This window comes from Eschscholzia californica, unplaced genomic scaffold (genome assembly GCF_041429995.1).
Source record: "Eschscholzia californica isolate CP2 unplaced genomic scaffold, dmEscCali1.0.p SCAF_3, whole genome shotgun sequence".
NCBI lineage: Eukaryota > Viridiplantae > Streptophyta > Magnoliopsida > Ranunculales > Papaveraceae > Eschscholzia > Eschscholzia californica.
In genome coordinates, this window is record NW_028238420.1 from 57,537,549 (window position 1) to 57,550,026 (window position 12,478).

Genomic DNA, 12,478 nt, shown 5'->3' on the forward strand with positions numbered 1-12,478 from the left:
CAACCACTACCACTACCACCAGAATTTTCTCCTGTTCTTTCAACACCACCACCACCTATATTTATCCTTATTTCCTCTCTACTTCTCCCTCTCCTATACTCTATCTAAATCGGCGAAGCGGAGTATACCCCTAGCCGGGAAACCGACTCATCAAACCCGTTCGGTTTTGGAGGGATTCCAAAATGGAACCGGTTACCGGATAGAAAGAGGGAGAGAGAGAGGGAGAAGGAAGAGAGAGATAGGGAGAAGGAAGAGAGAGAGAATATTAGTGGTGATGGTGGTTGAATGTGGTGGACGAAGAAGAACAAAGACTGGGAAAAATTGAAAGTTGCCTAAATTGTGATTGTTATCACTAATGAATGAAATGTGGTTTAATAAAATAAAATAAGGGAGAATTTGACATACACCCCCACTATTATATGAATATTAGGACTACACCCCCACTTTTTCAAAACTTTTGATATACACCCTCACCTGGACGGAAACCGTCAACTCAGAGTTAAGTTGGGTGTGTGTGAAACACAAGCGCCAACCATGACGATTTTACCCTTTTGTAGATGTTGAAATATTTTGAGCGATTTTGACATACACCCCCACTATTATATGAATTTTTGGACTACACCCCCATTTTTTGCCCTCCAACTATTATATGTCAAATAAGATAAATAAGTTTCTCCCATATAAGATAAATAATTTCTTTCGCTTGATATACCAAATAGTTCCTCCCATCTTTTCTATAGTTTGATATCTCAAATAGTTCTTTCGCTTTGACCTTTTAGCTTGTCTAAGATAAATAAATTTATAAGACAAAAGGTAAAAGATGATCGTTAGAGGGCAAATCGAAAATTTTTGTTTTTTTCAAAAAATGGGGGTGTAGTCCAAAAATTCATATAATAGTGGGGGTGTATGTCAAAATCGCTCAAAATATTTCAACAACTACAAAAGGGTAAAATCGTCATGGTTGGCGCGTGTGTTTCGCACACACCCAACTTAACTCTGAGTTGACGGTTTCCGTCCAAGTGGGGGTGTATATCAAAAGTTTTGAAAAAGTGGGGGTGTAGTCCTAATATTCATATAATAGTGGGGGTGTATGTCAAATTCTCCCATAAAATAACCCTACCTGCTGTAGGCTCTACCCCTAACTTTCCTGAGCACACGATTTATCCGTCATTGAGCCACGTGTACATAGATGGATGTCAATTTAGGGAAAGTAAATGAAGTCCTAGAGTACACGATCTCCATTTTGTTATCCTCTAACCCCAAAACCCTCTCTCTAGAAACCCTTCTCCCTCTCCTCCTCTTTCCCCCCTTTCACTTTCTCTCTCTAAATTCCTGCAATTTTGCCCAAAACCTCATAACCTTTGTATACTCTCTTTTCTTTGATATTGATGAAGACCTTTTTGGCCACGTTAGTGTCGAAATCAAGTAAGTTTTTTGAACTTCTTTCTCAAAGTTTATCCTTTTCTCTTCTTATATGTATAATACTCTCTTCTCTGGTTTCGGGATATGATTATTATTGATTCATTGATGTATTTTAGTAAATTTTTCAATTTATGGAAAAATACCCACATCCAAAAATCACATTTTGAACATTTTGGTACTTGGGTTTCTTATAGATTTCAATATTTTGATGTTCTTTCAAACCTGACCTTAAAGAAGATCTTAAAGAATGTATTTAATGTGACAAAGTGGTGGTTCCTTCAAACCTTGATTTTTTAATTACCATGTAGGCGTATACAACTCCTCAGCCCCTAAAAGAAGCATAATGATGCTAGTTCACTTATAGTGCTTGTATTCATCACTCTATCAGTCTCCAAGCTTTATTCGTTATTCGTGTTTCTTTTGCTTATGATATTGCAGCTTGAGGCAAGCTATTGTTTGGAAGCATTTACGAGTACTTTATCTTAGTCAAAGATCAAAAGCCCCTTGTTATGAGCTATACATGAAAGCACTAATTTTACAAAGCCAACGAAACATGCTTACTTTAGTCTCGACACGGTTATTATTTTTTTCTGGAGATCGTGTACCGTTACGGAGGTTACCCTGGATTTGTAATGCTGCAAGGATCCATACTAGTCTGCAATGTCAAAGTCGGATAGATAGAAGAGGGCCTCTTACTCTTGCAAGCTTAGGATTCAGGAGTGAATTTGACCCTGAAAAGAAGGATAAAACCGATGAACTTGGAAAACCTAGACCCGCTGATGAAGGTCCTATAAAATATTCGGAGCTTAAACCAGTTACAAGTAGTCGAGTTAGTCGAGTTAAACCCGTGAAGGTGAAATCTACATTTGAAATAGATTCAGCCCCGTTTGCCGCACAAACATTTTCGGAGCTTAAACTTCCTCCACTGTTGATTGAGCGTTTGGAGAGAGCGGGCCTGACAACGCCTACTGATGTTCAAGCCACTGCTATTCCCACCATTATGCAAAATAACGATGTTGTGATTCAATCATACACGGGTTCAGGAAAGACATTAGCTTATCTACTTCCAATTCTTTCTTTAGTGGGTCCATTAAAGGAGAATGGTTTACCTAAAGAAGAAGCCGAAAAGAGAGTAGGTGTAGAAGCGGTAATTGTTGCTCCTTCAAGGGAACTAGGAATGCAAATTGTAAGGGAGTTTGAGAAGATTTTGGGACCTGAAGATAGAAAACTAGTTCAGCAACTTGTCGGGGGTGCGAACAAGTCGAGACAGGAAGAAGCTCTAAGGAAAAATAAGCCTGCTATTGTTGTTGGAACTCCCGGACGGATTGCGGAGATAAGTGCAACTGGTAAACTTCACACACACAATTGTCGGTTCCTTGTCTTAGATGAAGTTGATGAGCTTCTTTCGTTCAATTTCCGAGAGGACATGCACAGAATATTGGAACATGTAGGAAGAAAGTCAGGTTCAGATCCTTCTAGCATTGCAAAGGGATCGGTAGCCAGGCGGGTCGAACGTCAGACAATCTTAGTCTCTGCAACTGTCCCCTTTTCGGTTATAAGGGCAGCTAGGAGTTGGGGACGTGACCCAGTTCTTGTTCGAGCTAAATCTGTTTTGCCACTTGAATCTGTCCCTAACCCTGGACCAGACTCATTATCGGTTCCTGGTTCAAAGTCCACATCGAACACTATAACACAAGGTGCAGCTGAAAGCTTGCCACCAAGTTTGAAACACTTCTACTGTGTCAGCAAATTACAACACAAGGTTGATAGTTTGCGAAGATGTATTCATGCACTTGATGCCAAATCTGTGATAGCTTTTATGAATCACACGAAAAGATTGAAGGATGCTGTCTTTAAGCTTGAAGCTCGTGGCATCAAAGCTGCAGAGTTGCATGGGGATCTCGGAAAGTTGGGTAGGTCAACAACTCTAAAGAAATTCAAGAATGGGGAATTGAGAGTTTTAGTCACAAATGAGTTGTCGGCAAGGGGATTAGATGTTGCAGAATGTGATCTTGTGGTGAATCTAGACCTACCAACTGACTCGATTCACTATGCACATCGGGCAGGACGAGCGGGTCGACTAGGACGAAAAGGTTCTGTTGTTACCATCTGTGAGGAGTCAGAGGTGTTTGTTGTGAAAAAACTGCAGAGACAGCTTAGTATCCCTATTCAAGTTTGTGAATTTACAGAAGGAAAGCTTGTTGTGTCTAGAGAAGAAGAAACACAAAGAGATAGAGAAAGAGAACTTCAGAAGCAATAAGGTAAATAAACCTTCGTTTTGTCATTTGATGCTAAGTTTTATATTTTTATTTCCTTTTCTTGGACTAGTTATTAACATAATGTGTTTGTACTCTTGAGAAATTTTACACCAACATTTATATACAGTTTTAAAGTGATTGAAGTTACAATGTTGATACAGGGACTTCTCCGGCCCTAATGAAAAGACTAAAGTCTTATTAGCTGCCTAAGCAAGAGAGTGTCCCGAGTGTAAATCATTGCCAACTTAATGCAAACAATTGTGTCGTAACTTAATGTAACCTATTTGCAAATATGTTCCAAGCTCTTGTAAATCTTATTGTTTCTTGTAAAAATGATTAGTATATCCTAATGCAACCCCGAAGAAAGAGATTTTTAGAGATTGTCAGCCAACGGCCGATTGCCTTGGGCCGAAAAAAAAAGTGGTCGTGGAAGTTTGGGAAAACAAAATTTTGTACCCAAAGAATTTTGTTGTTTCCCCAGGGCCAGGAGCAGGTTGATGCCATAGTTTATATGGGGAAGCAAGATGACTCCATGATGACCAAATGTGAATGTCATCCATTCCTTCTTCCAAAGACTTCAAATAAGAGAAGATTATTTAATTTTATAGAAACAAGTCAACATCCACTTTCTTAACTCTCCTCCTTTAAAATAAAGAGCCCTAGTCTTCGATTTCCCAATTGACTTCTTCATTCTTATCTCATGCTTATGCATTCAAAATGTCACTATTCATTAAGCAAGTGATCAATATCATTTTTTCCACCCACTTACATAATGGATGCCCCCAAAGGCCCCAACTATCCGTTGTGTACTCTTGGGGCTCACCAAATCAATTTTGACCATCTAAGGAGTAATCAATCACCTATGCCATTGAGAAATAATATAAAATCACCTATGCCATTGAGAAATAATACAAAATATTGTAATTGTCTTTCAAGTAGTCATATAATGATTAATTATAACATTACCGATGGTTTTTTTCATAGAAAAAACAAATTCAGATAATCAAACACTAGTAAAAACAAATAATTTTGAACTTTAACGACTAGCAATGTGTGGTGTTTTACATTTGATAATCTGTTCATATTGCTACTGGGACGCCTCAAACTCCAGCAGTTGACGATATTGTCTCCGTTTTGGACACCTCACACAGGTACGGGGTTTTGTTCTTGGTAAAGGCTTCACGACCCTCTCAAAAGGCCTCGACATTGCCGACAACAAACGATTCCCCCGACCATCAGAGTACGCAGCGACATCGTGGACCCCCACATGTACGATTTTGTCCTCACTTTAGTCACCACCTACCGTGGTATGAGGTTTTGTTCCACACAGTGGAGGCCTCGACATTAGCGACGACACACAATTCGCCCCACCATCAGAGTACGTAGTGACATCGTGGACCCCCCACATGTACGATTTTGTCCTCACTTTAGTCACCACCCACCGTGGTATGAGGTTTTGTTCCACAAAGTGGAGGTCTCGACACTTACCGAGCTTGGGCGTACACCTATAGCTCAGGCTCTGAACACTCCCGTGAGCGATGTTGGACTATCACAGCTATTGTTTGAAACACACCCACAAATCAATATGACAATATACAGGAGGTTTTGTTTGAAATCTTACAAATCTATCCAAAATGTATCTGACATCTTTAAATACTCGCCTCTCGATTGAACTCTACCCTTTAACAAGTTATCTAGGATTTTTTCAACAAAAAAAAAAGTTATCTAGGATTTGCAACAAAAAAAAAAACAAGTTGACTATCACATCTAAAGTGTTGGCATCCATAGTAGGTATTGAATGATTGATGAGCTAATAAAGGGGGGAAATTTAGATGGGCCCAATGACCCAATAGCCCTACTTGGAACAGATATATTAAAAAGGCCCAAGAAAAAGCGTGATAAGTCCACAAACAACGTCACTAATACGAAACAGTCACCTCATCACATATCTCATCAAAATGAACTTTCCATTAATGTACTTCAAATCAATTCAGATAGCTCCCCTACTTTCTCTCTCTCTCTATAAATATCAGTATCTCTTCCCATCCATTTCTCACACCAACATCTTTATCTTTCTCTCTCTCTATAAATTATAAATATCAGTATCTCATTTCCCTTCCATTATCTCCACAAACAAAAGAAGTAAAATGACAGAGTCAACTATAATAACAGAGCCTCGTCTTGTTGTTAGAAAATTCTTAGCAAAACCTCAACGTGAAGGGGTTGGAGCTATTGTTAGAAGAAGCATTGGCAGGTTAATATTCTCAATTCCAATTTCTTGTTTTTCCTTTTTCTCTCCAATTCTAGATGATTGTTGGGTTAATGGGTATTCAATAATTTGTTTATTTTTAAAAATTATTGCAGATTTGAGTTGAAATATTTTGATCCTTTTCTTGTATTGGATGAATTCTCAGGTGGGTTTTCTTCATAATTAACTACTTTCAATTTTTAAGTTTGGTTTTTGGATTAATTAATTAAATTCTTCAACTCATTCTTATCAACTTTTCATTATTTTTTTAGCAGTTTCTGGCTCAGGAGGATTTCCTGATCATCCACACAGAGGTTTGATTATATTAATTTCATTAATTTAGTAAAAAAGAATAGATTAGTGAATTTAGTTCATTAATCTCTGTTAATAATTTCATTAATTATTTCTTAATTAAATTTAATTTGGGTTTTGTGTAAAATAGGATTCGAGACGGTTACTTACATGTTGCAGGTAAAATCCTTAACCCATTATAATTCTGAACTAATTTTGTGTTTAGAGTTGATTAATTGTTAATTTTCTATAGTTCTTTCTAATTGAAATTTGATCCTACATGTTTAAATGAAATAGGGAGAAGTGACACATGAAGATTTTGAGGGACACAAAGGAACTATAAAATCAGGAGATTTACAATGGATGACGGCCGGAAAAGGAATTGTTCACTCCGAAATGCCATCGGGACAAGGACCTCAGAAAGGTCTACAATTATGGATAAATCTTTCTTCGAAATACAAAATGTAAGTATTCATCAACCATCAAACATGACATTGACCTAAACACCCTTACCAAAATATATTTAACAACACGTTTTTAACATGTATAATCACGCCTCTTTTCTTAGAAAACAAATGTAATTCTGCATTAGTAATAGTTGTTTCGTATGAAACATAATTTGCGCGACATCACTTTGGTTGAGTGGTAAAATGTACCTTTGTCCCTCGAACAGAAAGTAAAGTCCGTATCTATTGTTTATGTAAATTTGTAGGATCGAACCAAACTATCAAGAACTATTGAGCAAAGATGTAGCAATAGCAACGAAGAATGGGATCGAAGTAAGAGTTATAGCAGGTGAGGCATTGGGAGCACGGTCTCCGGTCTACACAAGGACACCAACAATGTACTTAGATTTCACACTCCAACCAGGAGCACATTTGCAACAACCAATTCCCCACACTTGGAACTCTTTCGTCTACGTCATAGAAGGCGACGGTATATTTGGCCGTATAAAAGCGTCACCAGTTACACCACACCACATTCTTCTTCTAAGTTCTGGTGATGGACTTGAAGCTTGGAACCAGTCTTTGAATCCGGTTAGATTCATCTTAGTTGGTGGTGAACCATTAGGTGAACCAGTGGCGCAGTTAGGACCATTTGTGATGAACACCGAAGAAGAGATTGATCAAACTATTTATGATTACCAGAATTGCATAAATGGGTTTGAAAAAGCCAAATATTGGAAATCAGAAAAAATGTCGGGGCATTAGCACTAAATTGTTCGTCTATTTCTCACTTATGTAATTTCTTGTTATATTGTTCTTTACAAGAAAGAAATAAAATAAAGATTTACGTCTATTATCTATATATTTGTCTAAATATATGAAACGGGTCGTAGAAGAATAGGTACTGCATTAGCAAGCCACGTGATTTGACAATACGTTCATGATTAGAAACCCGATCTTTATGTACCATTAGCAATGGTTAGACCAATTGGTTAGTGAATTTCGCAACCCACAATCATTTCTATTTAAACTTTCTAATTATAAGTGATACAATTCTTTTTTAAAGAATAAAATCAAAATTTTATTAATATCAATGATAGATCAGAAACAACGACCGGATCAGTCTTCTAAAGAGCAACCTAATCCCAAATAAACTGACCAACCAACTCAATACTAAACTACAAAATTTTATTAATTGTTAGCTTACAATTAATTAACGATAACTTTCGGGACTTGAACTCCGGAAAAGATAGGCTTGGCATTGGTACAGGTTGCCGTGGCCGGACCATCCCTTCGGGTGTACCTCAAATTAATATAACCAATCTTCAAGTCCTCACAAGGAACACCTTTACTGCAAAGAATTCTAACAACCTCCTTTGTTGCTGATGTTCCTCTGATATTGTTGAAGCTAGCATGACTTATCTTCACCCTTGACGGTTCCTGTAAAATAAATAAACCATAGAACAAAATAAATGAAGTGTGAGTCAGATTTCAGATCTGACTAGGATAAAGAAAACACTATCTTAGACTACTATATGTATAGAAGTTATTTTCCTCGTCAATCCCACGAAGAATGAGTATAGATAAAGGAAGATAAGATATATAGTACATACCGACTTATCACATTGATTCCATGGACAATACTCTTGATCTATAACCACAGGATTCTGAACATTGTACATGATAATATCATCAAAAATGAAGTTAGAAGCTTCATAAACTTGTGATTTTGGCCAAGTTTTGATCCGAACTCCATTCAGAGTCCCTATTATAGTGCAGTTTGTTACTGTAACTCTCTCAACATTCCTCTCATTTGGATACTTTCCAAGGCTACCAACACTAATACCATGGCCCGGCCCACATCTAACTCCATGGACTCGTACGTCAACACTACCAGACCCTAAAGATACACAATCGTCTCCGGTAGCTATGACTGAATTAGTAATGTTAACACCCATTGAGTTTCCAATATGAATTCCATCTGTGTTGATGCTGTTCCCCGGAGCTCTGATGTTAATTGAATAGAATGTTATGTTTTTGCACTCTAAAAGATTGAAATGAAATAACTTGCTATTTTTAGATGTCACATGATCCACGAACACGTCTTGAACGAAGTTGAATCGTACATTCTGCGTATAATATGTTGAATCGTCAATATTGTTTAGAAAAATAAAAAGTAAGAACATTTATGTCTTAACATGTACGGCTAGAGCACATTTTAGAAGCTAGGATTCTACAATAAATTACGTCGATCACGGAAATGTTGGCTCGAATTTAACAGGCGAGAGAGAGGGAGAGAGACAGAGAGCTTACAACAGGTAGATCATGGCATAGGGGATTTTTGGAGCAATTGTTAGTAGCCCAAGCAACTGCACCTTGGCCATCAAAGGTTCCACCACCTGAGATATGCAATCCAGTAACATATTCAAAAGCAATCCAAGTTTCACCAGTGAACTTGGCTGGATTTGGATCAGCCTTCAGTGTCCCTTCAAACACAACATTCATATATTTCTTGCATGTTCCTCTAAATGTTATTGTTCCCACCCTAAATACCCCTTTCGGTATTATAAAATTTGATGGTTCTGCCGATCCACAGGCCAATTTCCATGTATCCAGAAATGCCTGTATATAAAACCCCCCAAAAAAGAACAATCAATATAATTAGTTCATTATTTGTATTTTAGAATATTAATCATGTGAACTATTATGCTCATGGGCTGAGACTCTCAGAGACTAACTCTCATTGTAGTCAGCTGGGTTAGATTTTCGAATATACAATACAGGAAGTAAAACATTTAACTCTTCATCAAAAAAAAAAAAAAGTAAAACATTTAACACTAAATAAACCCACGATCAGAACGGTAAGATCAATTAAACTACGCTAATATCTCTTGAGTATAATTATTAATGTACCTGAGTACTATCTTTCACGCCTCCAGCCGATGCACCATGATCGACAACGTTAAAATCTGCAGCTTCTACAACAAAGAGCAACACTAAAAGCAAACAAAATGATAATCCAACATTTAGTTTCAAATTATACATTTTTTTTTTATGCAAATTCTTCTTCTTTGTTCTTTCCTTAAGTTTGGTGAAACTAATGTGAACATGTGAATTTGTTCTTCTTCTTATATAGTGTCAAGGAGAAGGTTTTTAACACCACAACTTAGTTACTTCACTATTCTTTCTCTTTTGAAATTGAATGTGGTTGAGATTTTGTTAATGGCCTCATTTTCAGATCAATTTTTAAGGATCTATCTATTATATTTATCCTTAACTTATAATTGAGTAAGAGCAACTTTAGGGGATTAATAGTATTTGCATGGCTTGAAATTTTAATAAGCAGATAATTTACTTATTTTAGAATAACATAATTTTGGATTGATATTTTTCTTTAGTACTAATATGAAACCAAAGTAAGGGATATCTAAGAACTATCTTACATTGTCGTGGAAGATTTTAAAGAATAATAGTTGATCTAATCGGATTGAGCGATTACTTATGTCTGTTTTTCTGCCATAGATTACTGCATTTTAAAGATTTCGCAAAATTAAAAAAATCAATACAATTAATAATTGGATTTTTTTTGTGATTTAAATGTAATAATATACTACATATTGTCATATTCTAAATCAATATAATTTTTTTTGATGAACTTAGGCTTTTTGCCTTCTTTATTCATTAATAGCAAATGTTTCATTAGTTGTTACATTAGTAATCATCTCTAAGATCAGAGCTCTTACAATATAATGTGGTGGTTCATCTATTCCCCACTCACCACTAACTTGATTAGCTAAAGTTTCTTTTGCTAAAGAATTTGCAACACTATTGTGATCTCTTGAAATGTGATAGAGCTTCACTTTATCCATGTATCTTGTTTCATTCCTGATATCACTGATTATGTTTCGAATTTTCCAAATCAATATAATTAATAATTGGGATTTTTTGTGATTTAAATATAATGATACACTACATATTATTTCCCGTAAGGCCCCATACGTTGTGACCAGTTTCCCGCGTAGCCTCCTACTTTATAAAAAATAACCAGGTGATTCCCTTTTTCTCGTTGATGTTAAATATTCATTAACTCTCTCTCAATCTCATCACCTCTGTCTGCCACGTCATCTATCACACTAACTCATCATCTTCTTCGATAAGGTCACCGGCCGACCAAAATTCCCGACGACCTTCATACTTAAAAAATAAATATTTTCTTTCTCTCTTCTCACTCTCTCTCCTCTATTCTGGCCAGCGAAGGGTCCCCCCTTCGTCGACCGTCGGTCTGGTTTTCCCAGATCGACGGTTCGCGAAGGGCTTCCCTCTCCGCCGGCCAGAAGAGAGGGTGATAAGAGAGAGGGTGATTTTTTTTTTAAAGTATGAAGGTCGTCGGTCGGTCACCGAAAATTTTGACCGGCCGACGACCTTATCCGAGAAAATGATGAGTTGGCGTGATAGATGACGTGGCAGAGAGAGGTGATGAGATGGAGGAGAGAGAGTTAACAGACATTTAACGGTAGTAGAAAAAAAGAGCCATCTGAGTAATTTTGACAACGTAAGGGGCTACACGGGTAGCTGGTTACAAAGTAGGGGGTTTTTCGGAAAAGACGTCGTATATCATCCCAATCTACTAAAATTCTATGTTCAGACAAATATTCAAACTGAATTCTTAAAAACTTATTGGGAGATTCTTCTTCCTAACATTACTCATACTATTGTAGAATTATTCAACTATAGCAAGTACATGGACTGGCGGCATAACAACACTTCTGTTACCTTGATCCCAAGAAAAGGAGAATCTTTACAATCGAAAGATTTTAGGCTGATTAGCCTTTTTAATGGCATTTAGAGCATCTCCAACCTCAGTCTGTCTTAGGCCGAAAAAATCATTTTTTCACCCAAAATTTTTGGTCTCAGATAAGCCTCTAAAATTCAGCTCCAGCCCCAGCCTCTCTTGAGGCCGAAAATTTGTTCATGTGGGAAACGCGTGTGGACTTTTAGTTGGTGTGCGAAAAACGTGTGTAATTTTATATATAAACCACGTGTTTGAACTATTTTCAAAATAATATTTTTTTTCCAAGGTTGAAAAATTATTCGGGGACCGACATTTGGTGGGATGTATTTTAATTATTAATATTTAAATTTTTCTAGAATTTAAAAAAAAATTAAAACTAATTAAAATTACAAAATTATTATTTACATTAAAAAAAATGGGAGAAGATCCTAGTTGTTGGATTTTATCCAACGGCTAGGATCACCCCAACATGACCGTTGGGACTCCCCAACGGTCATGTTGGGGAGCCTTCGGTCGCCCCTAATGTTAGGGGCGACTGAAGGATCGGCCCCAGCCTCCGCCCCAGCCGACTCGGCTTCGAACACCGGGCGGAGGCCATAAATTTAAATTTATGGCCTCCGCTCGGTTGGGGCTGTAGTTGCTCTTACAAAAGTTTGTTTAAGGCCTTTAGTAATAGATTGAAACCAATGCTACCTAGTGTTGTTATAAAGGCCGGGCCGGCCCGTTCCGTATAGGCCTGGTATGTACGGATAACGGGCCAGGTAAGCCCGGGTTTATAACCGGTCCAAGGCTGGGCCTATAGTTTTGGCCTGCCGGGCCAAACCGGCTCGACCCACGAAGAATCCGGGTTTCGTCCCGGCCCGTCTCAACGGTCAGATTTCAATTTTTTTTTTAGACCAAGTACAAAAACGGCTAGTTGGGGTTTTTTCCATTTATACCCCCAACTGGCCGTTTTCTACTTATTGGGGGGGGGGGTAAAAGTGTCATTTTACTCCCCCTTTTGTTATAAATATCCCTTCTT

General features: G+C 37.4%; 3 protein-coding genes across 4 annotated transcripts; 2 read left to right on the forward strand and 1 right to left on the reverse strand.

The window, feature by feature from the left end:
• Positions 1–1,169: 1,169 nt before the first annotated feature.
• Positions 1,170–3,865, forward strand: EMB1586 (P-loop containing nucleoside triphosphate hydrolases superfamily protein). The gene is made up of 2 exons (XM_086670805.1): positions 1,170–1,425; positions 1,861–3,865. Exons 1-2 carry the CDS (start codon positions 1,190–1,192, stop codon positions 3,680–3,682), a joined length of 2,058 nt encoding a protein of 685 aa, XP_086526931.1. The 5' UTR covers positions 1,170–1,189; the 3' UTR covers positions 3,683–3,865.
• Positions 3,866–5,734: 1,869 nt separating this feature from the next.
• Positions 5,735–7,525, forward strand: LOC147552344 (pirin-like protein). 2 transcript variants are annotated; one of them, XM_086671562.1, is made up of 6 exons: positions 5,735–5,934; positions 6,045–6,094; positions 6,201–6,242; positions 6,371–6,399; positions 6,517–6,683; positions 6,932–7,525. In XM_086671562.1, exons 1-6 carry the CDS (start codon positions 5,828–5,830, stop codon positions 7,428–7,430), a joined length of 894 nt encoding a protein of 297 aa, XP_086527688.1. In that variant the 5' UTR covers positions 5,735–5,827; the 3' UTR covers positions 7,431–7,525. The 2 variants fall into 2 exon arrangements, with proteins under 2 accessions (XP_086527688.1, XP_086527689.1); XM_086671563.1 differs by having other exon boundaries at positions 6,204–6,242.
• Positions 7,526–7,721: 196 nt separating this feature from the next.
• On the reverse strand, positions 7,722–9,906 carry LOC147552345 (exopolygalacturonase-like). The gene is made up of 4 exons (XM_086672141.1): positions 9,579–9,906; positions 8,979–9,287; positions 8,279–8,794; positions 7,722–8,105 (listed from the first exon to the last, which is right to left on the reverse strand). Exons 1-4 carry the CDS (start codon positions 9,708–9,710, stop codon positions 7,875–7,877), a joined length of 1,188 nt encoding a protein of 395 aa, XP_086528267.1. The 5' UTR covers positions 9,711–9,906; the 3' UTR covers positions 7,722–7,874.
• Positions 9,907–12,478: the final 2,572 nt, after the last annotated feature.